At 46.4% G+C, this 26457-nt stretch overlaps 1 protein-coding gene across 1 annotated transcript in view; it reads right to left on the bottom strand.

Annotated features, from left to right (window-relative positions):
• The window catches only part of ATP10B (ATPase phospholipid transporting 10B (putative)), a 581864-nt gene that overhangs the window by 46101 nt on the left and 509306 nt on the right, over positions 1 to 26457 (bottom strand). Inside the window, 7 exon segments of the mRNA XM_060296561.2 lie at positions 430 to 1030; positions 2501 to 2692; positions 14868 to 15103; positions 16191 to 16443; positions 18340 to 18467; positions 21877 to 22008; positions 26113 to 26219. Coding sequence (XP_060152544.2) covers positions 430 to 1030; positions 2501 to 2692; positions 14868 to 15103; positions 16191 to 16443; positions 18340 to 18467; positions 21877 to 22008; positions 26113 to 26219 — 1649 coding nt within the window.

Raw genomic sequence — 26457 nt, forward strand, 5'->3', positions numbered from 1 at the left:
AGCTGGGACCACTCTTTTAAGTCACTTCCCTCTTTGGGTTCAGCTGGCTTCTCTCCAAAACTAAGAGTTAGGACCACAGTGTGTTCTAGGGTATGTTAATGGGTGTCCTGGTGAAAAAAAAAATTGTGTATGGAGAGTCCATCTTTAAATGAGTTTGGAAAACTAGAAACTGGGATAAATAAAGTTAAAGAAGTTCCTCTATGACAAGACTGCCCAAACAAAGCCTTTAATAAGTTCATAATGAGCTCCGTCATTCTCCAGGTCATGGAGACGTGGAAAGCAAGCTGCTTTGTGGAGAGCATCTTGAGGGTTTGTGTTCCAGTTGGGACCTGCCGGACTGAGTGACACTATAACCTGAGCCCCTGGTTACCATCCACGCCGCCTGTTAAATAAGCCCTCTCTTCTTGGAGCCCGGTGGGGTGGACTCACCACAGGCTGGGTCTTCCAGCAGGTCCATGATAACGCAGTCGGCACCCTTGGTGTAGACGATGATCTCACCGGTCAGCGGGTGCCTCACGACCACGGACATCCTCTTCCTGACAGAGTCAAACTCCAGGGTGCAGAGGACATCGAAGGTGAGGCAGGTGCCCTGGGGCAAGCGCACGGTCACCTGCTTGGGCGTCCGGGACACCAGCGTGAAGCTGTAGGCACGGGCAGCGTGCACCAGGGCAGCCTCATCAGGGCTCTCGGCCTCGTAACAGACTTCGGGGCCGGCCAGGCTGAGGGCCGGGTCCTGCAGCACCTCCTCCAGGGAGGCACCCGGACCCACCCCCAGGATGTCACCCTGCTCCCACGTGCTGCTCCTGTAGCCACCGTCGGTGGAGTAGCCGCCACTGCTCACAGACGCGTCGTCTCTCTCTTCCGAGTCCGTGGTGGGCATGTTGGCCCCCAAACTCTCCCCCAGGTCCACGTCGGAGGGTGCGGTGGTCGAGAATGACTGGCTGAGGCTCGAAAGCTTCAACTTGCGGAACAGCTGCTGAATCTTCTCCAGGGATGTCACCAGAGCCTTGGTCGAGGGTGGCACTGTGACCTTGTGGTAGAGGAGGGAAGGAGACCATGACTCTCCAGGTTGGGAAAACTGTCAAGCTGTCTTATGCATCTCATTTTGCAATCAGTGAATTAGGTGGGCCTTCAGTGATGGTGGGCAAGTCTTCTCCCCTCTGTGAGCCTCGGTTTACCCACCTATAGCATGAGGGAGTTAGGCCATTGGTTTCCTTCCAGCCCTGACTTCCTAGGGATTGGCAATACTCATTTTCCTCTATCTTATGACCATCCCACTCTGATCATGGGAAAGCAAAGGAGACAAAAGCCAGACTCACAGTAGGGGTTCACATGCCCTGCACCCTTATCATCGCCTTGTCTGCTTTAGTTTTGCACGCAGCATCTCACTTCATCCTCCCAGCGATGCTAGGGGATCCTATCATTATCCCAATTTCTGGATGAGGCAACTGAGGCATAAAGAGGGTAAATTGGCTGTGATCACCCAGTGTGTAGATAGCAGAGCTGGGTCTCAAGTCTGGGTCTATCTGACTCCAGGGATTGGGCTCTTGAGCTACCTGCCAGCTAAAGCCTCCCCACTGACGTGCAAATTGAGAACTGGATGCTGTCCTTCCCCAAATGGTACTGCTTTCTCTCTTGAAAATAGGGAGAATTGCTCAGATAATGCTTCCTGCGTTCCCCAAACTCCCTGAAGACTTCTGATTACTTGCTGACTTTTCAGGGTAGTTTAGAATCTGGGTGTAATAATGGGGGCTCTGGTTTGGTGCCTGGATGAACGCTCTTCTTGATTTTTGTGGCCACATGTTGTAACACCCAATTATTCTTATTTTTCACTTACAAGGGAGCTTGGGTGAGAGTATGTGGATAATCGAAGGTAAATCTATCTTCTGTACTGAAAAATAATTCAGAGTATAACGTCCTATGAGTGGCCATCCAGGTGCATTATCTCCAAACTGGCAGAACTTCACACATGGTGTTAATTGTTTTTTTAACCCTCCATTAAAAAGCAGATACCACTATACCGTGATATTATTACAGAATCGTACAGATCGTTCTGCCGTGTATTCACCATACGTCCTTCCTTAAGTTCCTCAAGCTCTCTGAGCCACGCCACTGTTTCTTCACTTGTTAAATCCAAAGACATACCTCCTAGGACTGTTGGGCTGTGAGGATTAAATGATAGTGCAGGTGACATGTGTGGCATGGAGCCTGGCACATAGCAAGTGCTCAGTAAATATTAACTTTTAACATCTACCCTGCAGACAGACAGACACAAAAATGTGAGATCTATATAAAGAGCTCATATGGAACTTTTAATATTTTATTTAAAAAAGGAGGAGATTGAGGCCCAGAGAGGCTAAGAGCTCTGTTCAAGGTCTCACAGTGATGAAATGGTGACAGTGTGGCTAGGACCCAAGTATCTTGTCCCCCTGTGCAGGGCTTCCACCCTCGCCCCTCGCCCTCCTCTCATCCATCCCACCTTACCATCAGCGGTCCTTACCCTCTGACGGGGCTCTGCGGTCGTGGAGACCGTGACGGAGTTGCAGATGGTTAAGGCCAGGAAGAAGTCAGCAGTGGAGGAGGTGGTAGAGAGGGAAGGCTTGGCAGGTCTGCTGTCTGACAGGGTGTCCAGCCACAGGGCTGCATCTTGTACCTTGGTCAGGAGGTTTTTATCCGGAGTCACATCTTTTTCCTGGGAGAGAAAGGCCCGGGTCAGAGTCTCCTGAAGGGACTGGGGAGGAAAGCCCCCTCCGGCAGATCCTTTCATGCCTGGGAAAGGCTGATACAGTACCCCCCCCCCCCCCCGCCGCGATCCTGCGTCCAGCACGTCTCCCCGCCTCCCCTGGGCCTGGTCATTGTAGAGTGTGATTTGGTTCCTCCCTTTCCCTCAACCCCACATGTCCATCAGTTATAGGCTCTGGTAGTTCTTTCCCCACAGGGTCTCCCCGCCATTTACCCCTCATTCCTGATGTTTCCAGCCAAGCGCAGACCCTCTAGCCCTCCAGCTTGGATTTCTGCATCAGCCTCTAAAGTGAGGTGGCTGCCTTTCACTTCTCTTCTTTCAAACCCTTCATATGTATCACCCATTCATCCTCCTAAAAATACTATTTCCCTCAAGGTCTTCTTGAGCTTGAAAAAATTCCGGGAGATCTTCATTGTAAACACGATCAATTCAGTCTGGCACCTAAATTCTTTCCCATTTGCATTTCCACTCTTGATTCCTACCACTCTGCATTGTGGACCCTCAGCTAGGCCGGGTGGTCTGTCTGCTGCCTCCTGGGGGTATACTCCCCTCCTATGCCTCTGATCACACCCTGTGTGAAGTCCTCTCCTGTCTACCCAAACCCTACCTAGACATCAGTAACCATGAAAACTCCACGGGTCCATGAGATCTGATCCAGCCCACCGTGAGTTCTCTGTCTTCTGAGCCACAGTAACAGGCTCCTGAATGCAGAATGTGCACAGGAGTCAGGGTAAGGTGAATGAGGCAAGCTGGCCAAGGTACGGTTGAGGACACTATGGGATGGGGGGCTGTGAGACCTGGCAAGTCCCACCCCCTCTAAAAGGGGGCGACTGCTCTGCTACTAACAGGCTCCAGGGCTGGAACATTTTGCCAAATCTCTGGATTTTTCAAGATAAAGTAGAGACGATGTGAGAACTGTGTTTTGTTTCTTTTCTTTTTTAAAAAACCTGTGGGCTGGATCTGACTCATGGATTTCCAATTTTTCCGCATCTTTGTAGAAGTTGCCACTTCTGCCATCCCTCTAGAATTCACTACATATTGACCTATATTTTAAACTCAATTTTCTTAAGTCCATGTTTAATCTCTCTAGAGATAAACCAAGAGCCTGAAAGACAAGAGACTGCCTTTTCCATGAAGTTGTATCTTCTGTAACTCCAAAGATTGCTTTGTTTGAAGCCGAAGTTCAATAAACACTAGCTCTTCACAGATATGACAAAAGCCATTCCGCAAAAAGCCATTTCGATCCATGTTCAGAGTTCACAGGTTAATTAAAGTTTAGAAGAGAGTCAATGATTGGAAACGATGGACTGACGAATCTTGACTGATTCGTGCAGAGTGAAGACCGAGGGCCAACAAGCTAGCAAGTTTTATGAACAAGAACCCAAGTTGAGATGAAAAACAGCCTGTGGGGAAAGAGTCCTCAGACTGTGTCTTCTCTGACTACCAAGTGCAGTGACTCCAGAAGTCAGCTTCTCACCTCCCTGGAAGTGCTGGCACAGGCGAGAGCCACAGGGGAGGAAACCCAGACTGACGTGGAGGTGCTGGATGGCTGGAGGGATGAGAGTCGGCTTTTCCAACAGCACAGCTTGATCGGGGAAGTGGACTGCGGGTGGAGCTCACACTGTAAAGAGTTCTGACCTTCATTTGGAGGGCTTTCCCAGAGCCAACGCCTACACTTCCAACTTGTTGATACCATCTTAAGAGGACAGTGTCCAGAAAAAAGCCTTTTCATTAAAAGGAAGAGTGCGAGTAAAACCGCATCCAGTCTGCATTCCCTTTCCTTGCCCTGTAATAAGTAATGGTGGGCCGTCCATACCATACAGTGACCCTATTTTCAGAAAGCTTAGGAAGGAGCAGGAACCATCCATCCTCCCTGCCTCTGAGTACAGTTGTCATAGCAGGAACTCACAGTGATGGAGCTAATCCTACCTTTCCAACAATGTCAGTTATGTGATCTCACTGGGTTCTCCCAGTCCCAAGTTGAGATGAAACGAGCCGCAACCTAACTGAAACCCAGAGAGATGTCTGACTTGACCAGTGTCACCCAAGGAGTCATTGTAAAGCCAGAATTGATGTCAGACCCCTTGACTGTGAACCTAGGGTCTTCCTTTCTGTGGTCGTGGTAAAGTAGCTATGTTCCCTTATGAATGCTCCCGTGTGTACTCCTCTAACCAGATTCCAGGGTCCATCCAGTTTGCCAACATCACTCACGGAACTCTGAGCCAATTTCTTTTCTTTTTTGTGGTACGCGGGCCTCTCACTGTTGTGGCCTCTCCCGTTGTGGAGCACAGGCTCCGGACGCGCAGGCTCAGCGGCCATGGCTCATGGGCCCAGCCGCTCCGCGGCATGTGGGATCTTCCTAGACCGGGGCACGAACCCGTGTCCCCTGCATCGGCAGGCGGACTCTCAACCACTGAGCCACCAGGGAAGCCCTGAGCCAATTTCTGATAATAGTAACGACAGTTCCATTTCGTGGAGTGTTTCTTACGTTCTGGGTACATCTATTATCTCACTGCATCCCCACAGCACACTATCTATTGAGTACTATTATTCTCCCAGTTACCTCTGCACTTCAAACGAGGAAACGGCTGCCCAGGGAGATTAGATGTCTGGCCTAAGGTCTCACAGCAAGTTGATTCAAGATAGTCCGACTCTAGAATTCATGCTCTTTAACCTCCACGCCAGGCAAGATCTCCCATGAGAAGGAAGTGGCCTTTGATACTTGCTGACGGTTGGCATCTTTAGTGTCTGGGATCCCAAATACAACTGACGGGCTTATATATCTAATCCTTAGGGCTCAGCAGGGAGTCCATGAGATTATAAAGGGGATTATGGGGATCTTTTTCAGAAAGTAGATTTCATTTTTTTTTTGGCAGGGGTACATGAATGGGATGCTTTTAACCCTTACCAAAGATACCCAGACTTGGGAACAAGCTTGGAGGTCATCAAGGCCAAATCCCCTATTTTCCTGATGCTAAAACTGAGTGCCAGGGAGGAGGGTAGTGAACTCCCCCAAGATTGCACATTGAATCAGAGTCAGAACTAGGACAGTTTTCACACCACGTGACTCCGGCCTCTGACAGCACACCGCTTTGCTCCAAGCTATGCATTATGTATTTCCAAACGGTGACACAGTTAAAATGATTTAACGGTTAGGTATTGCATGTCCATTACTCTCTAGTCTCTAAGTGCCATGAGGGCAGAGACTGTGATGTGTCCCCGGTGCTTGCCAGCCTGTAGGCACTCACTCGAACCTTTGTTGCCTGACTCCTGTCTAGGACACCATGCTACCTCACCACTGATTAACCCATGGGGGCTCTTTGTTAAAACTCTTATTTAGTATATTTCTACCCAATCATATAGCAATGCACACACACAAAAAGTTCTGCAAAGGGCCTGCTTCTCTCTGGCATTGGCAGCAGGCCCAGCCTGCAGGTGTCAGCGGCAGATGTCAGGGAAGCTTCATCCAGGCACGCAGACTTGTTTCTGCAGGGCAAGCTTCTTCGTGGTTCCCTTCATCCACAGCCCATTGGTTTGCTGTCCGGTTCATTAACATTTAGGAACTTGGCATGTAGGACGCTTTTAGAGAAAACAGTGCCCCCAACCCCCTCCGGGCCCTTTGGCTAGTCTGTTTCTCTGAAGGAAAAGAAATATACATTTGTGGGGCTACCAGTTGCTCAGATTAGAGCTTTGTGGCAGCTGGGCACCCAACTGGTTGGATTTCTTTCTATTGCAGAACACCCGAAGCTCAGATAAACCCTCTTTGGGGAAGGTGATCTCTGACCTCACACCACATCCTCAAGGATCCTCCTATTATCATCAGATTATATCTATTGACAATTTATAGCAAAGTCATGGGCTTTGGTAAGTGCTTCCATGTACATCATGTAATCATTATAACAGCATCAAAATAGCTACTATCATTCTCCCATTTTATTTATGAGGCAAATGAGGCTCACTGAAGATAAGTAACTTGTCTAAGGTTCCAAAGTCAATTAAAAAGCTGGGTCTTGAATCCAGTTCTGCTGATGCCAAAACCCAAACCCTTAAACACGATGCCAGCACTTCCCAAACTCTAACATATACACAAATCAGCTGGGTGTCTTATTTAAATGCATATACTGATGCAGCAGTTCTGGAGTGGGGTCTGAGCATCTGCATTTCTACAGGCTCCCAAGTGGTGCTCCTGCTGGGGGTCCGAGGACAAGAGTTTGAGTAGCCAGGCTCTAGGCTCTAGGGCTGCCCTATAGATATAGCCCGCTCCCTCTCTGACTGGGGAGTGTTCTGCATGGAAGGCTGGGAGAAGAAGGCCAAGCTCCATTCCATTACTCTCCTCTCAGTTTTAGTGACGGCTCACTCATGGTCACACTGGTGACTATCACTAATTGGGTGCAGCAGATTGTTGCCATGGGAACCCACAGAGCCAGTGGTGGAAATGAACAGGAACCCTGGTGCATAGGCCTGGAAGCAAACTCTGTGGCTTGGTTCCTCCCATGTCTCTATCTCCTCGATCGCCTCTCTCCGACCTGTGCCTCTTATTCCAGCCATTCCTTGGAACCCCAAGTCTCCATTTGCTTGTGCAGAATGTCTCCCCTAAAACAACATGCACTCTCCCCACTAGATGGTCTCTTCTCTTTGCTCTGGTTAACCTTTAAAATTTTGTCTCAAATTCAGCTCTGATGCTAACCCTTCCAGGAAGCCCCCTGATGCCTAGTTTGATGTAGGTGCACCTCTTCTGGGCTCCTATAGCACCTCTGCACTCATACACCCCAGCACTGAGAGCAGTGTCCTGTAGGCACTGGGGTTCTTGCCCCTTCACTGGGCTGTAAGTGCCTGAAATCAGGAACAATGCCCCATTAGACTTTACTTCCCCAGTGTCTAGAACAGTACTTGCTACATTATTTAGTATTTGTTGACCGACCGACAATAAATGAAAAGCTATTCTAAAGAAATGTAGACACTGAGAATACAAAGACTTGGAAGAAGGGGAGGAGGCAGACCCTTCTATTTGCTTTTGTGGGTGTCTGAACTCGTACAACCACTTGAGAAGTATCAATCAAAAATTTAAAAATGCACACAATCTCAATTTAGCAGTTATGCTCTAAGAATACCATAGAAAAACTTACATACATGTATAAACGTGATGGCTCGACCATCCAACAAATTCTAACAGCCATTAAAAATGGGATGAAGTGGCTCTCTATTGAATATCTGTCAATTTGTCTACATATATGAAATATTCCCCAAGATTCATTAGGTTAAAAAAAAGTCCAAAGTCCAAAACAGTGTGTATGCTATGCTTCTGTTTGTGGAAAAGGATGTGTTTATGTGTACACCCCACTTGCCTGCTTCTATATAGATATAGCACCTCTGGCAAAGACACAGAAATATACAAATAATGGTTGTCTCTGAGGTGGTGGGGAATAGAGGAGGGAGGGAGGCTTACTCTCTTCATTTGCCCTTTGGTTCCTTTTGAATACTTAGCCACGTGGTTGTATTGCTATTGTCGAAACAAACTTTCCCAATTGCTGGGGAGATGAAGGCTGAAGTATTATTTAGGGCAGTCATGTTTTTGCCCTTGATGAGGTTGTGGCCTTGATGATATTGAGTTTGGTTCAAGAATGGGGAGAGCTCAATATTAGTAAATATTTGCTTAAATAGAAGCATGTGGATTATTAAGGTAAGCTTTTCCCAAATGGGACAGAAGCCCCAAGGAAAAAAACTCAGTGGCCTAGCAAGAAGAGTTTCCCACAGCATCCATTCATGATAAAAACCCTTACCAAAGTGGGTATAGTGGGATCATATCTCAGCATAATAAAATCTATATATGACAAACCCAGAGCCAACATAATACTCAACAGAGAAAGCCTTCCTGCTAAAATCTGGAATGAGACAAGGAGGCCCACTCTCACCACTTCTATTCAACATAGTATTGGGAGTCCTAGCCACAGCAGTTAGACAAGAAAAATAAAAGATATCCAATCTGGAAGGGAAGAGGTAAAATTGTCATTATATGCAGATGACATGATGTTATACATAGAAAACCCTAAGGACTCCACACAAAAACTACTAAAACTGATAAATGATTTCAGCAAGGTAGCAGGATACAAGTTTAACATATAGAAACCTGTTGCATTTCTTTATACTAACAATGAAATATCAGAAAGAGAAAGTAAAAAAAACAATTCCTTTTAAAATTGCATCAAAAAAGCCCAAAACCAAAACCAAACTTAGGAATAAACCTGACCAAGGAGCTGAAAGACTTATCTGCTGAGAACTATTAAACAATGATAAAGGAAACTGAAGATGATACAAAGAAATGGAAAGATATTCCATGTTCTTGGATTTGAAGAATTAATATTGTTAAAATGGCCATACTACTCAAAACAATCTATAGATTTAATGTGATCCCTATCAAATTACCCATGACATTTTTCAAAGAACTAGAACAAAGAATCCTAAAAGTTTTTTGGAGCCACAAAAGACCCAGAATTGCCAAAGCAATTCTGGGGAAAACCAGCAAAACTGGAGGCATAACCCTCCCAGACATCAGACAATACTACAAAGCTACTGTAATCAAAACAACATGATATTGGCACAATAACAGACATATGGATCAATGGAACAGTAGAGTGAGCCCAGAAATAAACTCACACACCTATGGCCAATTAATCTTTGACAAAGGAGGCAAGATTATACAATGGAGAAAAGACAGTCTCTTCAGCAAGTGGTGTTGGGAAAGCTGTAAATGTAAATCAATGAAGTTAGAACACACCCTCAAACCATACACAAAAAATAAACTCGAAATGCCTTAAAGACTTAAATATAAGACATGACACCATGAAATTCCTAGAAGAGAATATAGGCAAAACATTCTCTGACATAAATCGTACCAATGTTTTCTTAAGTCAGTCTCCCAAGGCAAAAGAATTAAAAGCAAAAATAAGCAAATGGGACCTAATCAAACTTATAAGCTTTTGCACAGCAAAGGAAACCATAAACAAAATGAAAAGACAACCTACGGAATGGGAAAAAATATTTGCAAATGATGTGACCAACAGGAGCTTAATTTCCAAAATATACAAAAACTCATACAACTCAACAACAAAAAAACAAACAACCCAATCTAAAAATGGGCAGAAGACCTAAAGAGACATTTCTCCAAAGAAGACATACAGATGGCCAATAGGCACATGAAAAGATGCTCAACATTGCTACTTATTAGAAAAATGCAAATCACAACTATAATGAGGTATCACCTCACACTGGTCAGAATGGCCATCATCAAAAGTCTACAAATAACAAATGCTGGAGAGGGTGTGGAGAAAAGGGAACCCTCCTACACTGTTGGTGGGAATGTAAATTGGTGCAGCCACTATGGAAAACAGTGTGGAGGTTCCTTAAAAAACTAAAAATAGAGTTACCGTATGATCCAGCAATCTCACTCCTGGGCATATATCCGGAGAAAACTCTAACTCAAAAAGATATATACAGGGGCTTCCCTGGTGGCGCAGTGGTTGAGAGTCCGCCTGCTGATACAGGGGACACGGGTTCGTGCCCCAGTCTGGGAAGATCCCACATGCTGCGGAGCGGCTGGACCTGTGAGCCATGGCCGCTGAGCCTGTGCATCTGGAGCCTGTGCTCCGCAATGGGAGAGGCCACAGCAGTGAGAGGCCCGCGTACCGCAAAACAAAACAAAACAAAAAGATATATTCGGCCCAGTGTTCATAGCAGCACTATTTACAATAGCCAAGACGTGGAAGTTACCTAAATGCCCATCTACAGATGAGTGGATAAAGAAGGGGTGGGTGTGTGTGTGTGTGTGTGTGTAAGTCAGCCATTAAAAAGAATGAAATAATGCCATTTGCAGCAACATGGATGAACCTTGAGATTATCATACTAAGTGAAGTAAGTCTGACAGAGAAAGATAAGTACCACATGCTATCACTTATATGTGGATCTAAAATATGATACAAATGAACTTACTTATGAAACAGAAACAGACTCATGGATATAGAAGACAAACTTATGGTTACCAAAGGGAAAGGGGGTGGGTAGGGATAAGTTAGGAGTTTGGGATTAGCAGATAGAAACTACTATACTTAAAACAGATAAACAACAAGGTCCTACTGTATAGCACAGGGAACTGTATTCAATATCCTGTAATTAGCCATAATGGAAAAGTATATGAAAAAGAATATGTCTGTATCTATCTATCTATCTATCTATCTATCTATCTATCTATCTGAATCACTTTGCTATACACCACAAACTAATACAATATTGTAAATCAACTATAGTTCAATAAAAATAAAAAAGAAAGAAGTATCCCAGATCTTGTAAGACCAGTTCCGTGAAAAGGGTCACCACAGCTGTGTGCCCCTATTTGGGACCCTGGGAGCTAAGGGAAGCAAAGCTGAGACAGGCTTCCTCCATTTCTTGCCCTGTGTGGTCACATGACTTACTAAAAGATTTTGCGCGCTTGACTAGTTAAATCAGGACTCTTACCTAACCTTGCCGTGGGAGTTTGTGCACGTGGGCTGTCCCTGTCAACCCGGAGCAGACTATAAGTATGGCACAAATATCTTCCCAAGAATGAAAGGAAGACCAAGTTTCAAGAAAGGAGGCAGAGGGCCAAAGACACCGCCTTTACTTCCCTCTATTGCATTCTTTCTAGACAGGTGGGAGGGGTCGTGCCCACAGAAGGGAGAGGTGGTGGGGTTTGGAGCCTAAACGGCCCTGATGCAAACTTTATGATTAGGAAAACAGTCTTTGGTCTGATGACTCAAAAATATTTTTCCAAGTGGCATGTCTAAACAAAGACTCTCTACTCCAATCTTGTCTGCTTACAGACCAGGGGGGAAAAGGCATTTCACTTTCCCTCCGGCAGGACTATTAAATGCTGGCTCAGAACTCACCACTTTCCTAAGAATATTACCCCACCCTAAAGCCACAGATTTTAGAGCAGCCAATTAGACAACAATAACAGATGCTTCCTTGATCTTTGTAGTAAAAGAAAAAAGCCAGCTTTTGTTGTAGTGGTTGTTATTGTTGATTTTTGGTTCAGAGCAATGGGCTTCTTTGGAATGGGGTTGGGTGCTCTGCCATGACCTGGCATCCCTGGGGCTTCAGAGGCAAGTTCTGGCTGAGTTTACAAGGGAAAGGTAAAGCACTGGTTTTGCCAAGACATTACCCAACGAGGTTGGTTGCCAGACGGGCGGGTGCAAGAGGAGGCAACACAGAAAGCCTGCCAAGCAGGGGTGAGTGGGAGCCAGGAGCCAGGGCATCCCCCCGGGGCTGACACGGACGTTCTCCATGGACTCACTCAAGGGTCTGCCACTCAGACACAGAGAGTTTACAGGTTAGTGTCAGAGCCCTTTAAGGCAACATACATCACCCCCTTTAGCGAATGCCTCCCAGGCTGTACAAGGCGCCCGTCTGAGCCAAATGAAGACCATTTTCCAGTGGGGTGATGGTATGCTTAGAGCGTTTCTCAATCTTGGTTGCTCACTGGAATCATCAGAAATAGAAACATGAATGCTCAGGCCCCACCCTAGACCGAATATCCCAGAATCTCAGGGGAGAGAGCTTGACATTGTGTTCTATGAAAACTCCCATTTCCCCTCCCTGTCATCAGTTATGTGAACGTTTGTCCAAGGCAGACAGCTTTCCTTTAGAAAAGTCATTTAAAACTTCTATTAGTTATCCATCTGTCTAGAACACATGAGCTTTAAGAATTAAATCCTCAAAATCAACTCACGAGGCATAACAGTAATCCCTTTTCAAGATGAGAACATCGAGGCTTCCAGCTCAGTGAGTTGTCCAAAGTCATGGAGCTAATACACGGTGGAGCAAAGATGAGAACCTGGGACATGTGACCCCAAACGTGCTTAATTCATAGCTGGCAGCGACCCTGCAGGTCAGCACAAGCATCATGGTATTTGACTTTTAGGACAGCCAGTCAGAGTTGTAAGCAACGTATTTTCAGGTGATGAAACAGGGAAAGAGAGAGGTTTAACATGTTGCATGAGGCCACACAGCAAGCCTCAGCAGAGTTGAAACCAGAGCCTATGTTTCCTGACCCTTGACCCAGTGCCCTCCCTAACACACAGCCAGGATGCTGACCCCACTGACCCCAGATTTTCAGCCTGACTTGTAGAACAGCATAGTTAGCAGCTCATAAAGAGAACACATCACCATCCTGTCTTGCTCAGGCAACAAGAGTTGGGTCTTACTCTCTGTGTCCATTTCCTTATTGTTCCTAAATGCATTTAGTTAGAACTGGACTTGGAATGTGCCAGCCAGGGCAGAACAATGACATCCAGGATCTGGAGGCAGCTCATAAGTTGACGTGTCCCTTTCACTGACCATCAGCTAAGGGCCCCGAATAAAAGTTATACTGACTGACTCAGGGCTGCAATTTTTCTGGGCTGCTGAGATTTGTCCGGCTGGGCAATGAATCTGTGTATCCCAAATGAGATGTACACAGGAAAGCTTCCTTTTTTCCCCCGTGTCCTGGGGGAGACATTCTCAGACACACGGGATGCCCATGGTATCTAGAACTGGAAGATGCCAAAAGACACTGGTAATGCAAGACTTACTACCTGTGCCCAATGAGAATTCACTGAATTCATTGTCCAAATATTTAGGTAAAGAACTGAGGGGAAGGGCATTCCATTCAGAAGGGACAGAATTAAATTAAAGAAGGAAAGACTTGACAATATGCATGTCCTGTTGTTACTTCATTTGGGAAAATCAAAAAGAAAAATAAAACCTAAAATCTTCTCAAAGGATCATTCTTCTTGTAGGTTTATAAGCATCATATGTCTTAACACACTGTTATTGTTTTCTCCTGCTACTATTGCATTTCTGTGCATGATAATAACATAAGAGAGTTAAATTTGTACTTACTTAAAGTTAGATAAACAACAACCCAGAACATACAGTCTCACAGCATTTCTTGTCACAGCCAGAAAACAGAGTCCTGGATAATGAATACTAGGTAGCAATGTGGAAAAGGCTCTTGATATCATGTCAGATGAAAAAAACCCAGCAGCTATAATTTATGTGTACTATGACTGCAAAAATGTTAAAATATGTAGTTTGTGTGTGTGCACGTGTGTGTGTGTATTAGTGGGGGAAATAAAAGACTGGAAGGAGATTCACCAAAATGATCATTTTGAAAATCTAATGTTCTAATAATGGGATAATAGCACTTTCAGTCCCTCTGTATGTGTGTCTTGTTCAAGATACCTGGGGCTCCCTGAGGCCTTTTCTGTAAGTGCAGAAGACTCTGGATGATGTGTTCCCCAGAGGAAAAGCCTGGTGCAGAGGAAAGTGTGATGAGATGGGAGTCAGAGGCCCTGGTTCTGGCCTTGACTTTTTGGGCATGCTGTGTCATCTTGGGGAAGGAACTCAGTTTCTTCACCTGCTGCCTGGACGTCTAGTGGTAACTATCCCAATGGATCAAATGTGAGGGGCCAGATGCAGAAAGCCCCAAAGTTGCAAAGTCGAACATCCTAGGGGCCTGGCAGTTAGCCTAAGGGAGTGACGTGGACTGAGTAAATTTGACAGAGATGTTCTTTGCATCATAACAATTGAAGGCTCTTTATCACAATAAATACATTCTCCCATTTTTCTTGAAACCTAAGCCTTACGGGCTCATCTTTTGTTTTTCCACTTTATAGAAACGTGGACATGTCAGATATTTCTTTTTCCTCTTAACTGTATTTTGGAAAAAATGCATAATGAACATGCTGCTGGGCCTCAGCTCAGGGATGAGGATACAGAGAGAGGGGGTGAGGGACAGTGATGGACTGAGGACGGCACGCCCAGGCTGAGCACCGACTTCTTCATTCAAAACACTTATTACCACAGGGGAATGCCGGCTTAGTGGGGACACTTTTTTCAATCCCATTTAGAAATCTCCCAATTTCTAAACACTGAACATTTGAAATTAACAAGAATCCTACACCTGTGTAGATTACATACAAGACCAAGAGCTGCCATTCTGAGAGCTCTTCAGGGTTTATACACCCTTTTCTCTTTCATACCCCAGAGCCCTCCCCCTTCTCTCCCCGAGACAGGCCACTAGCAATTCAAAGAGGAAAAGGCAGGGACTTACTATGGAGCTGCTGAAGGCCACAGCGGGCTGTGAGATTTCACAGCGGCCCCTGGACCTTTGTCGCCAGTGGCCCTGGATGCGTGCCCGGGCACTCTGGCTCCTCAGAGGCTGGGACCCTCCTTGGCCCCTTATTGTTGCTGGTCCCTGGTCCCTTCGGGCTGGGAAGGACAAGCACCGGTATTGGGTCCGCTCTTCGCCGTCTGAGTCCAGCTCCTCTGGGGTCTCTAGTCGCTTAGCTGCAGGAAAGGAAGCCCGTCATTGCGCCAGTCACACCTTGGCCAGATCATGGTTGGGGAGATGCCAGACTTTGGGGGTGGAGCTAAGAGTAGGCAGCTGGCTACCCCAGCTGGTGAAAGAGGGGTGCAACTAAGTTGCACAGGTTCAAATCCTGGCTCTCCTACCTCCTAGCTATGTGACTTTGCGCTTCGCATAACCCATGCCTCTCTTTCCTCAATTAGGGGTTATAAAAAAGTACCTAACTCACAGGTTGTTTTGAAGACTTAATGATATAATGATATAAAAGTGATTAGCATACTCTAAGGACTGGTAGCGGTAGCTGTATTATTATTAAGAAGAGATTAGAAGCTCCATGTAAATGGTTACCACTGTGGCAAAGGGGATTGGACCGCCTTTAATATCCCCTCTTTTCTCTTTCTCCATCCCTCCCACTCAAAAGAATGAATGCTGCTCTTGTGAGTTTCTTCTCCTAGTTAGGAAGCGCGCGCGCGCGTGTGTGTGTGTGTGTGTGTGTGTGTGTGTTTGTCGGGGGAGGGAGCTGAGGGGATCAGTCAGCTCTGTCGGCCACCTTCAGTCTGTGCAAGATGACAGTCCAGGCATTTTATAGCCACATCCCCTAAGGCAAAGCTTTGCGTCAGTGAAAATCTAAGAGATCAGTTACTATGGAGGGCGTTTCCTGGATGTATCACATCTCACCATGTGCCTACACCTGGGCCTGTCCTCTCAGGTAAGGGGACGTGAGAAATTCTTAAACTTTGGCTACATGACTGGCACATAATTTGGACATTTCCCCAGTGCATTCCTGACAGATAAAAATCCTGTGTGTACATGGCACCAAAGATCAACCGACTGGAGGGCTACCACACAGGAGATCACTGATAGCCTTTGTGAACAAATGCAAGTTTACAAGTGATAAGAACAGCATTGATCTTTGACAAGGAAGCCACAGGGATGCAGGAAGCTACTTCCCACAGAGCCACCCAGCCTCTGCTGGGAGCCAGGATAATGGTTTTTATCATCATTCTCTCAGGAGAGCAGGGGCAATTCCTTTAGAAGAGGGGTGGGAGCCCCTGGAAGCCCTCGTACCATTTTCTTGGTGAGAATACTCGTGGCCCATGATGGTACAACGCCTGAACACCATCTTGTTCTCGGTCAGTGTCCCCGTCTTGTCAGAGAAGATGTACTGGATCTGGCCCAAGTCCTCAGTGATGTTGAGGGCTCGACACTGAATGGACAAATAGGTCTCTTCATCGTACAGGTCAAGGTCATTGTGCAGGAAGAAGACTTGCCCGAGCTTCACCAGCTCGATGGACACGTACAGGGAGATTGGGATCAGTATCTGTGGGGAGATCAATTCCCATCGTATCAGAAAACGGGCCGGTCCCCCATCTCAGAACCTTCACTGGGTGATGGGAGTAGCAAAGGGATTTCATGGAAAGCTCAGGTCAGCTCACATGTGGACTTTCTCTGAGAAGTTAAAGATTAATGACCTCATGCCTCCCTTGGCATTCTTAGGGTCATCTGAAAAAGAGATACACCTTCTTCAACCAGAGATATCCAGTACGGGGTAGGCACTCACCATTGCTTGTTTAATGACTGAGCCAGGAGGAGGTAAGGAGCTCTAGCTACCTCAGTCCAGAGTCTCCTGGTGCCCCTCGGATCTCTATGCCACCAAAGACCGCTGCCCACTTTGATGGGTATTCAGACTCATTTTCTTTTGAAGGATAGTTAACTTACAATGTTGTGTTGGGTCCAGGTATGCAGCAAAGTGATTCAGTTTTATGTATATAATATACATATATATATTCTTTTCCATTGTCGTTTATTACAAGGTTTTGAATATGCTACACAGTAGATTCTTGTTGTTTATCTATTTTATATATAGTAGTGTGTATCAGCTAATCCCAAACTGCTAATTTATCTCTCTCCCCCCCTTTTCCCTTTGGTGACCATAAGTTTGTTTCCTATTCAGACTCATTGTTGATCACTGCCCACTGATCCAATACCTAGTACCTATCAGGTGCTTTAGGTGTCACATGCCATTCTAGGTCCTGCAAATGGCAGTGAGCAGAACAAAACCTCATGTTCTAGTAAACAAACAAAGAAATAGATACTGGGTAGCGGTAAGTCTCATGAAAAAGCGTAAAGAAAAGTGAAAAGGGTGAAGGCTGGGAGGGAGTGGGTCATAAGCCATGACCTTTGCGCAGAGACCTGAAGAAATGAGGGTGTGAGCGTGAGGTTATCTGTGGGAGGAGGAGGGTTCTGGGCAGCGCATGGGTGGCTGGGTGCTTGCAGGGTGGGCATGAGAGTCAGCAGGCCTGTGTGTGAGTGTGCAGGAAACAGCTTGGAGACGTGGTCCAGAAAGGAGTCAGGGTCCAGATCACCTAGGACCTTGTTGGTTGCAGTCAGAACTTCAGTTTTCACGTTGAGTGGATGTGAAACCACCAGAGGGTTCAGTGCAGAGGACAGCATGACCCGATTCACATTTTAAAAGGATTACTGTGCTCAATGAATGAACGAACTAATGAATGAAAAAGGATCATCAGTAAGAGGACAGTGAAACACCCTCAAATACTGTAGGGACTCAAACATAGATGGGGTTTTGTTAAAACAAAACTACAACCTGCCTTATCTTTTCATAGACTGTGATTACTTATAGAGCCTGAGGATTTTTTTAATCTGTCTCTTTATACTTCACTGCAGGTGTTTACCTACAGTCGTTGCCTTTCTTACGTCCCTCATAGGTGCTCTATGTTTTTGTTTCTTTCCTCCTATATAGTGCCAGTTCTCTTTTTCCATCTCAAACTTTCAAATGAGAAAACACTAACCTGTGGTTTCTTTCTCTCAGTGTTTGGGGTCTGAAAGTTCTCTGTAGTTCTCTGTGCTGCATTATCTTTTGTTGTTCCCAGGTCACTAGGGTTTACCTGTTTAGGTCTGGCAGAGGGACAGGCACACGTGGATCACTGCTATAATCTTACTTTTAAATGGAAAATGCTGATAAATATTTTCCTCTGCTATTATCTGAGGCCAAGGTCCCCTCCACAAGGCAGGGCTGGTCCTGGCATAATCCCAGTTGTGAATACTTTCAAAGACCCATAAGAAAGCGATAAACATTTCCCCATCTCAGTCCAGTTAGTTCTTTCACGGGGCCAGCGCTGATTTTTCTTTAGTTTGCAAAGTTGTGCAGATATTGGCCACGGGTCTTCTGGGTCCCAAGTTACAGAGGGCCTCCTACCTGGAGCAGAATGATCATGGTGAGGAACATGTAGAAGCCTCCAAGGGCAAGGGGAAGGAAGTTGCCCTCGGCATCTGGCACATCAAAGGGAGGGTGTTCTGCAAAGGTTCCATTCCAGAGGCTGTGACCTAAGAGGAGGCAAAGCCAGGCATGAGGCAAAATCTCCCATTAATCCTAAATGGGTCACTTACATCAGCCCTTCCCTGACCTATTGCCAGAAGTGAGCGTGCTTTGGAGGAACCCATCCTTTTTCTATATAACATAGGTGTGTGTGTGTGTGTGTGTGTGTGTGTGTATTAATTTAGCTCTAAAGTGGTCCTTCATATATACTACATTTCAATCTCTTGATAGGCATTAGGTCTGTCCTCCCAGAGGAGACTAGCGTGGGGATTACTTACATTTTGTGGAAGTCCTGTTATTCAGGGGTTGGAAAGCAAGAAAGGGGCATGAGTTTTTTTTTTTTCAGTTGTGTGGTAGAAAGTACGTGGCTGGGAAGTCTTCACAGACCTGTATCCTAGTCCCTCTTTCTCTCCCATGCACATACCCATCCACCCATCCATCCATCCAATCAATCATCCAATTACCCATCTACCCATCCACCCGTCCATGCATCCATCTATCCATCCGTCCGTCCGTCCATCTATAGCTCTGTTCAGTCACTCCTCCCTGCCTCCTTCCTTTCCCTCCCTTTATCCAAAATTTTTTAATTCAAGAAGGAGTCGGTCCTACTTCTTGTCTTTGAGGAGTTCCCTACCAAGTCAGGGAGTCCGATGTAAAGATACAAATCCCACCTAGCATGAGGGGTGCTATGCTAGATCCCGGAACACTACGAGAGCCCATAGTGACAGCACCAGATGCAGACCGAACCCTCTGTTTCCTTAACTGCAAATGGGGATAACAACACCCATCAAGTGAGGATTGATAAGTGCACCTCGCACCAAGCTCTCTGAATCTCAGCATCCTCATCTTGCAATTAGTAATAATACCTTCTCCATGGGGTTGTTGTGAGAACAGGATAACCTAATGTGTATGATGCTCTTGGCCCCAGGGCCGGGACTATAGAGAATAAAAGGCATAGGGGTTCCTACCCTGCCCCTAAGATACTTCTTTGCACAGGAGGTTGGGTCACATACCATCAGATACAGCAGAAGAAAGGAGACTTACAGACGTGAGGTTAAGGGCCAAATGTAAGGCACAGAGTAAGGGTTACTACAGACCGTGAAAGAAGTCAGAGCAGGCTGCATGGAGGAGGAGGCCTGGAGGGGTTCTGAAGCCCAGGTGGGTACTGGGTGATCAGAAAAGCCTGGGGAGGACATTCTGGGCAAATAAAAAAGAAACACCATCTTCACACAATTAAAGCAAACATGTGATAAATGACCCTGAATGGTGCTCATTCGAGAGCTTTCACCTCCTGCGGGAGCTGTGTTTGATACGGTGCCAGCAGCGGCCTGTGTTATTCTCAGGCAGAATAGAATCCTGCCCCTCCCAATTACTTTCTCCACGTATTTATTATCTTGGGCAATCTACCAAGCTGCTTCTGGTTGGCCTGTACCTCATCTAACTCTGTGACCTTTTAATCATTCACTTCCTTTCCCTGGAGACGCAGTGAGATGATCTCCAATGTCCTTTCCAGGTCTGACGTTCCCCGAAAAACCTGTCCCGAAGCAGAGCTGACAGTTCTCCAGAATTTCCGGGGACACAGGGATGGCCCACAAAACGAACAGTTGGTTTTCTGGTTTGCCTGCTTCCGTCCCATGCGGGTGCTGCCCTTCCAGCCACGAGCCCCTCACATGGAGTGCCATTAGACACATCTGGGAAGCATATTCATTCAAAACTCCAGGCCACGCACAAGATTGAATCCCACTGTCTTCACTGTGGTGACATAGAAAATCTCTGTGGGCCTAGGAAGATCTTAAGCTTTGGACACTGTCTTTCTTTTAATCTTTTTAAATTTTGTCCACACCTCATGTCTTGCAGGATCTCAGTTCCCCTGCCAGGGATTGAACCCGGGCCACAGCCGTTACAGCACTGAATCCTAACCTCTAGGCCACCAGGGGGCTCCCTGGACACTGTCTTTTAAAAACAGTGATGGGTGCGATTTCTGACAAAAGTAAAGCCCAAACGCTATAGCTGCTCACTGGCGTGAGGATGGCAGGGGGTTCTGGACTCAGCATACGAGTTCTCCCTTTTGATCCTCCCTGCTTCTTTTTGGGGTCTCCTTTAGGGTCCTGAGAACCATCGTTAGTGTTAAGCCACAGAGGGAGAGAGTGGGTAAGAGTGAGGGCCCCTCTTCCCCTACCCTCTGAGGATCTACTGAAATGGCTCTGATCACTCATGTCTACACCTCCCACAGCTGTCTACACCTGGCCGTCGTAGAACCTGGCCACGGCCCATTTCTAATCAGGTCTCCATCCTTGGCCTTGCTCTTGGCACACCAAATGGCCGAACACTCCTCTGCATAACATGGCTCTCCTTCCTGCCGCTGTGCTTTGCTTGTGCTGCCCCTCGGGTCAAGTGACCTCTCTCTTTCCTTTCACAGCTGCCTGCCCCCTCCTGTTCCTGTCCCCGCCCTCCTCTGGTGAACACCTGCTGCATCTGGGAATCAGCTCCAGCGAGACTTTCTTCCTTGATGCTCCCATAATCCCGGTCGTGGGCTGGATAATGGCCCCCTAAGGTGTCCACGCCCTCATCCCTGGGCCCTGCGAATGTGCTACCTTAGATGGCAAAAGGGACTTTGCAGATGTGATTTAGTTAAGGATCTTGAGAGAGAAAGAAGAGCCTGGATTATCCAGGTGGGCCCAATGATGGAACTACAAGCGCCCTTATAAAAGGGAGGCAGAGGGCCACACTCCCACAGACAAGGAGAAGGAAGTGTGAGTGGAAATTGGAGTAATGCGCTTTGAAAATGAAAGAAGATGCTTCAAAGGGAGAAACACAGGCAGACGGTAGAAACTGAAAAAGACAAGGGACCGATTCTCCCTCTGGAATCTGCAGCCCTGAGGACACCTTGGTCTCAATCCAGTGAAACCGACTCTGGACTTCTGAACTCCACAGCTATAACAGAATCAACTAGCATTGTTTTAAACCACTGAATTTGTGTTGACTTTTGACAGTGGCACTAGGACACGAGCACAGTACCTGGTACCGCCCTCACTGAGTGGGACAGATGGTGTTACTGATTCTGTTCTCAGATTGGACTTCCTCCTACTAGACTATGAGGACCTTCCTGCTCTTTGAGGACCGGTCCTGTGATCGATTCATCTCGTTACCCTTTCATGACAAGGGGGTGCCTGGGTTCAGGAAGTATTTCTTGGACAGACACATGATAGACGCTCTTCCTAAGATTTAGAGTGCATACTACTTTCAGGAGAATGTCATCTGCATTTGTACTTAATTGGCACCCTGTTAAAACACGGAGTAGGCTTTCTTTGAGGCTTTTCTTTCTTTAGATGAGGAAACTGAGGCTCCGAGTTGCAGCAACTCGCCCAGAGAAACAGAAGATGATTGTGGGGTTGTCCTTTCCAGAACATTCCATACCTACAGCCCCAGTGAGGCACATGAGGAAGAGGATCCCGATGCAGAAGAAGATGTCTGTGTTCATGCGCCGCTCGATCTTGCTGCGTTTGTACCGCGGGCCGCTGTTGTTCAGCATGGCTTTTGTCTCATGGCCTTTGAGAGAAAATGAGATCGTCAGCCCTTGGCCCCTGTTTGCCTCTGGCTCTTCTCCCATGAGATTTCGATACAAGAGAAGCTTCATTCTCTAACCTGAATCTGTCCTGCTGCAGGGAGGTTCTGGGAACGGCCGGAGAGACCTCACACAACTTGTCGGCAGGTTTTTACTGAACATCCCCTACCTGCCAGACACTGGTGGGCATGGACAGAGCTACTGTGCACAGGCTGTGCCCTTGCACAACTCGAGAGGTAGCCCTCATTTTGTAGCTGTCATAGATTTGTAAGTCCATTAGGACACATTTGTAGCAAATGACAGTAAGCTGTCTTGAGGAAGGGCCATCTTTTTCTAATTTGCACAGAGGTGCTGTTATGGGCTCAGTGGTGGGATACAGTGGTGAGAAAGATGATTCACAATCTGGTGAAAATATACAGGGAAATAAGTAAATAAGGTAATTACAGTTAGCCATAAGTCCCATGAAGTAAACAATAAATAAAGGGCTAATAAATAAGAGATGGTGTTAGAGTGTGGTCAGGGAAGGCTTCTCAGAGGAGGTGACATTTGAGAGAGACCTGAAGGGAGAGAGAAGAGTTGGGAGAAAAGGGTTTTAGGCTGGGGAACAGTATGTGCCAAGGCCCTGTGGCAGGACTGTACTTGAGGCCAGTAATTATCATGCTTGCTTCTTTGCCTAAGGTGTTGTCGTGCTCGTGCAAGAGTGGTGGCGGCCAAAGGTCTCCACCCCAGCATTAACTCTGGGCAGCTACTCTCCTACCCTGGAGTTCTGCATAAAGTTCTGTTTAAAGAAAAGACAGTAAAATTTTAAAACTACTGAGCTCATTCAGGTACCCACCGCCCTTTTTTTTCCCAATTAGAGAAATTCAGGACCAAAACGTAGAGGGGACCCGCTCCAAACGAAAGAATAAATTGACACCAGAGCCACATGGAGAGCCCAGGATTCTGACTCCCAGTCTATTTCTCCTTCCAGTAACTCCTGGAACCCAAACCACCCAGCTAAGAGTTGAGAGTCAAACTGAGCCTTTGTCTTTAGAACAGAGCCTCCCCTTTGGGGCTGCCAAATTGTATTCACCACGCTGTACCCCTCAGCAGTCAAATTAAAAGAGACCCGTCACACATTTTCTGTGCAAAATTAGAGAAAACCAATACATCAGCTCCAGCAGTGTGTGGTTTAATGCTACTTAGCTGGTGGCCTCGTGGATTTAAAGCAGCAACAAAACTGTAGGCGTGAGCATGCTAGGCTTATTAAATTAGACTCAAGTTGCTGCAGCTGTGCAGGGGCTGACACAGCTGTGGTTCCTGCGTGCCCCAGGCTCACCCCGTAAAAGGGGTCCTCGGACCACCCCCTTCACCCACCTGCTTCCTCACTTCCTAAGATCCCCCTGTTCTTTTGGCAAAATTTGGGCTCAAGGGGGAGGCAGTATGGTGTAGTGGATAGAATGTGGGCTCTAGTGTCCGACAGAGCTTGGCTCTGCAGGTACCTGACCTTGGGTTATAGGGAATTAATCTCAGGAGACATGTGACCTTGGGGGAATTAATCCTTTTGTAACTCAACCCCTTATCTGCAAAATGAGATATAATTGTTGCGTGTTTTGGGGTGGGGGAGTGAACTGATATACACAAAGTACCTAAATTAGTTTCCAGTACACAGTAGGGGCTCAATAAACGTTTGCTGTGAGGAGCGCATACCTCCACACTGAATCTCTTCCTTCTGGAAAGCTCACTTGTCCATTTTCTGGCCTTTGACTCTGAGGTGCTCCCACTTTGTCCATCTGTATTACCAAGGCAGAGAATGTAGCTCTAGGCCAGTCATTCTCCCCAGGGGACACCTGGCCAAGTCATGAGAAATTTTTGGTTGTCACCTTTGAGGAGGTGGTGCTAATGACATCTAGTGAGCAGAAGCCAGGGATGCTGCTAAACACCCTATAGGGTGGCCCCCACCACAAAGAACAATCTGGAACAAATGTCAATGGTGCTGAGGTGGAGAACCCCTGGTCTACACAGTAACACTAAACACAATTTGCACCATTTTTGCTCACATTTCTTGAGGCCCTAATGGGTGCCAGGCATTGTGAACCTTATAACCCTAGGAGGCAGGGGTTATCAGTGCTCCTTGTGGTGAAAACTGAGCCAGCTTCTCAGCAACTTGCAGCCAGGCAGCGATTCAGCCCCAGGCGGCCTGAGTCCCCAGTCACGATTAACTCTCCCTCCATCTGCCTCCCCACACACCGCTCCCATCACCCACTCCGACCTTTGTTTCTGATTAGGCAGAGAAGCAAATCCGTGTCTATGCAGGTTTTTTAGGGCGGTAGGCATTGTGGAAGTGTTCTTGTCTACTAGGTCTACCAGATGGCATTGAACTCCATTGCCAAAGACCCTTGAAAGCAGTGACCTGTACTGACAAATATAACATCCCTCCCCCAAATTAGGGAAAGCCAGCTAGATTGTGACACAACTTTTTAAAAAACATATTTTTGTTTTTTTTTAAATTTAATTTGATTATTTTTTATACTGCAGGTTCTTATTAGTTATCTATTTTATACATATTAGTGTATATATGTCAATCCCAATCTCCCAATTCATCCCACCACCACCGCCTCCCCTCATTTTCCCCCCTTGGTGTCCATACATTTGTTCTCTGCATCTGTGTCTCTATTTCTGCCTTGCAAACTGGTTCATCTGTACCATTTTTCTAGATTCCACATATATGCGTTAATATATTTGTTTTTCTCTTTTTGACTTACTTCACTCTGTATGACAGTCTCTAGGTCCATCCATGTCTCTACAAATGACCCAATTTTGTTCCTTTTTATGGCTGAGTAATATTCCATTGTGTATATGTACCACATCTTCTTTATCCATTCATCTGTCAATGGACATTTAGGTTGTTTCCATGACCTGGCTATTGTAAATAGTGCTACAATGAACATGGGGGTGCACGTGTCTTTCTGAATTATGGTTTTCTCAGGGCATGTGTCCAGTAGTGGGATTGCTGTGTCATATGGTAGCTCTATTTTTAGTTTTTTCAGGAACCTCCATACTGTTCTCCATAGCGGCTGTATCAATTTACATTCCCACCAGCAGTGCAAGAGGGTTCCCTTTTCTCCACACCTTCTCCAGCATTTGTTGAAAAACCTATTTTTCTTTCACAGTCCCCCAAAGGGAATCTTAGGGTGGATTGATGTTTTAGTACTCTTCTATGTCTAACAAAAGTGGGAGTCTACTCCGACCAAAACGAATCAAATCAAACAAAGTAACAAGCAAATGAAATACTACAAGGTGTCCCAGTGAGTGGAAGATCCAGGGAAACGTATGCTGGAGACTTCCAGGGAAGGTAGACACTCCAGGGGGACTGTGTTTCCTCTATAGAAGAAGTCTGCAGTTGTTCACGTAACAATAGACACGTACTGAGTACCCACTGAGTGCCAGGTGCTAGGTACTGGGGATAGAGCAGTCCCAAGACCTCCCTCCAATACTTCAGGTACCATTGTGAGAAGTGCTGCTGTTACCTTTTATCAATGGGAAGCAAAATCAAAGTGCAAAGGAGAGATAGGCCACCATATATGGAGACACAAAATGAATAGAGGTAATAATAAAAACAATAACTAAAACCCATCCCGCCCTCACTTGCTACACACAGTTCTGGGTTCTTTCCATGTGCTGGGTCACTGGACCCTCATGGGGGGCCTATGGGGCAGGTAGAAATATTCTTCCTGTTGTATAGCTGAGGACACTGAGGCACACAAGGTGAAGTTGCTAAGTTTGGTGAGGTTATTCCTCAGGCTCAAGGAGATACTCTTCATCCCACCTGTGGTTAGTGTCAGAAAAGTGTTAGGGACACATGAGCATGAGTCCCCCTCCCTGTCTTATCTGGATGAGTGACAGTAACTTGGAACTGAATTATGTCTCTGTGGACCAAGTGAGCTGCTGTGATTCCAGCCTCAGTTTGCTTAGCTGAGAAATGGGAAGTCACATGACTCTACTCCTTAGAACTGATGTGAGTTCCCACTGACTGAAGATAAATTTGGAGGAGGTTTTGGAGAGAGGATAAAGGACAGGGACATAGGAAGCTGTCCAGGGACAGTTACCCGCGTAGATGACAATGCCAACAGCCACTTTGGTGTTTCTGATGGTGCAGCCTCGAAGCAGAAGACTCTCACTGCCAAAGCCGGTTCTGCTCTGGTCGGGATGTTCCCTGGGGATGAGGAAAGACAGGGAGCTGTTTGGTGGCCTCTCCACGCTGTCACCGGTGAGTGCCATAGAATTAGAGGGGCGAGTAACAAGATCCCTCTTCTCTCTCTTCCTCAGAAGAGTGATATTAACTCAGAATCTAATCCCCGTGTTCAAGTGCAACCCTTCATTGCTCCTGGGATGTCTAGTGGGGGCTGGACCATTAGAAGGGAATTACCCATCCCTAAGGACGTAATCATTTA

The sequence above is a fragment of the Globicephala melas genome, chromosome 3, assembly GCF_963455315.2.
Source record: "Globicephala melas chromosome 3, mGloMel1.2, whole genome shotgun sequence".
In the NCBI taxonomy this organism is placed as follows: domain Eukaryota; kingdom Metazoa; phylum Chordata; class Mammalia; order Artiodactyla; family Delphinidae; genus Globicephala; species Globicephala melas.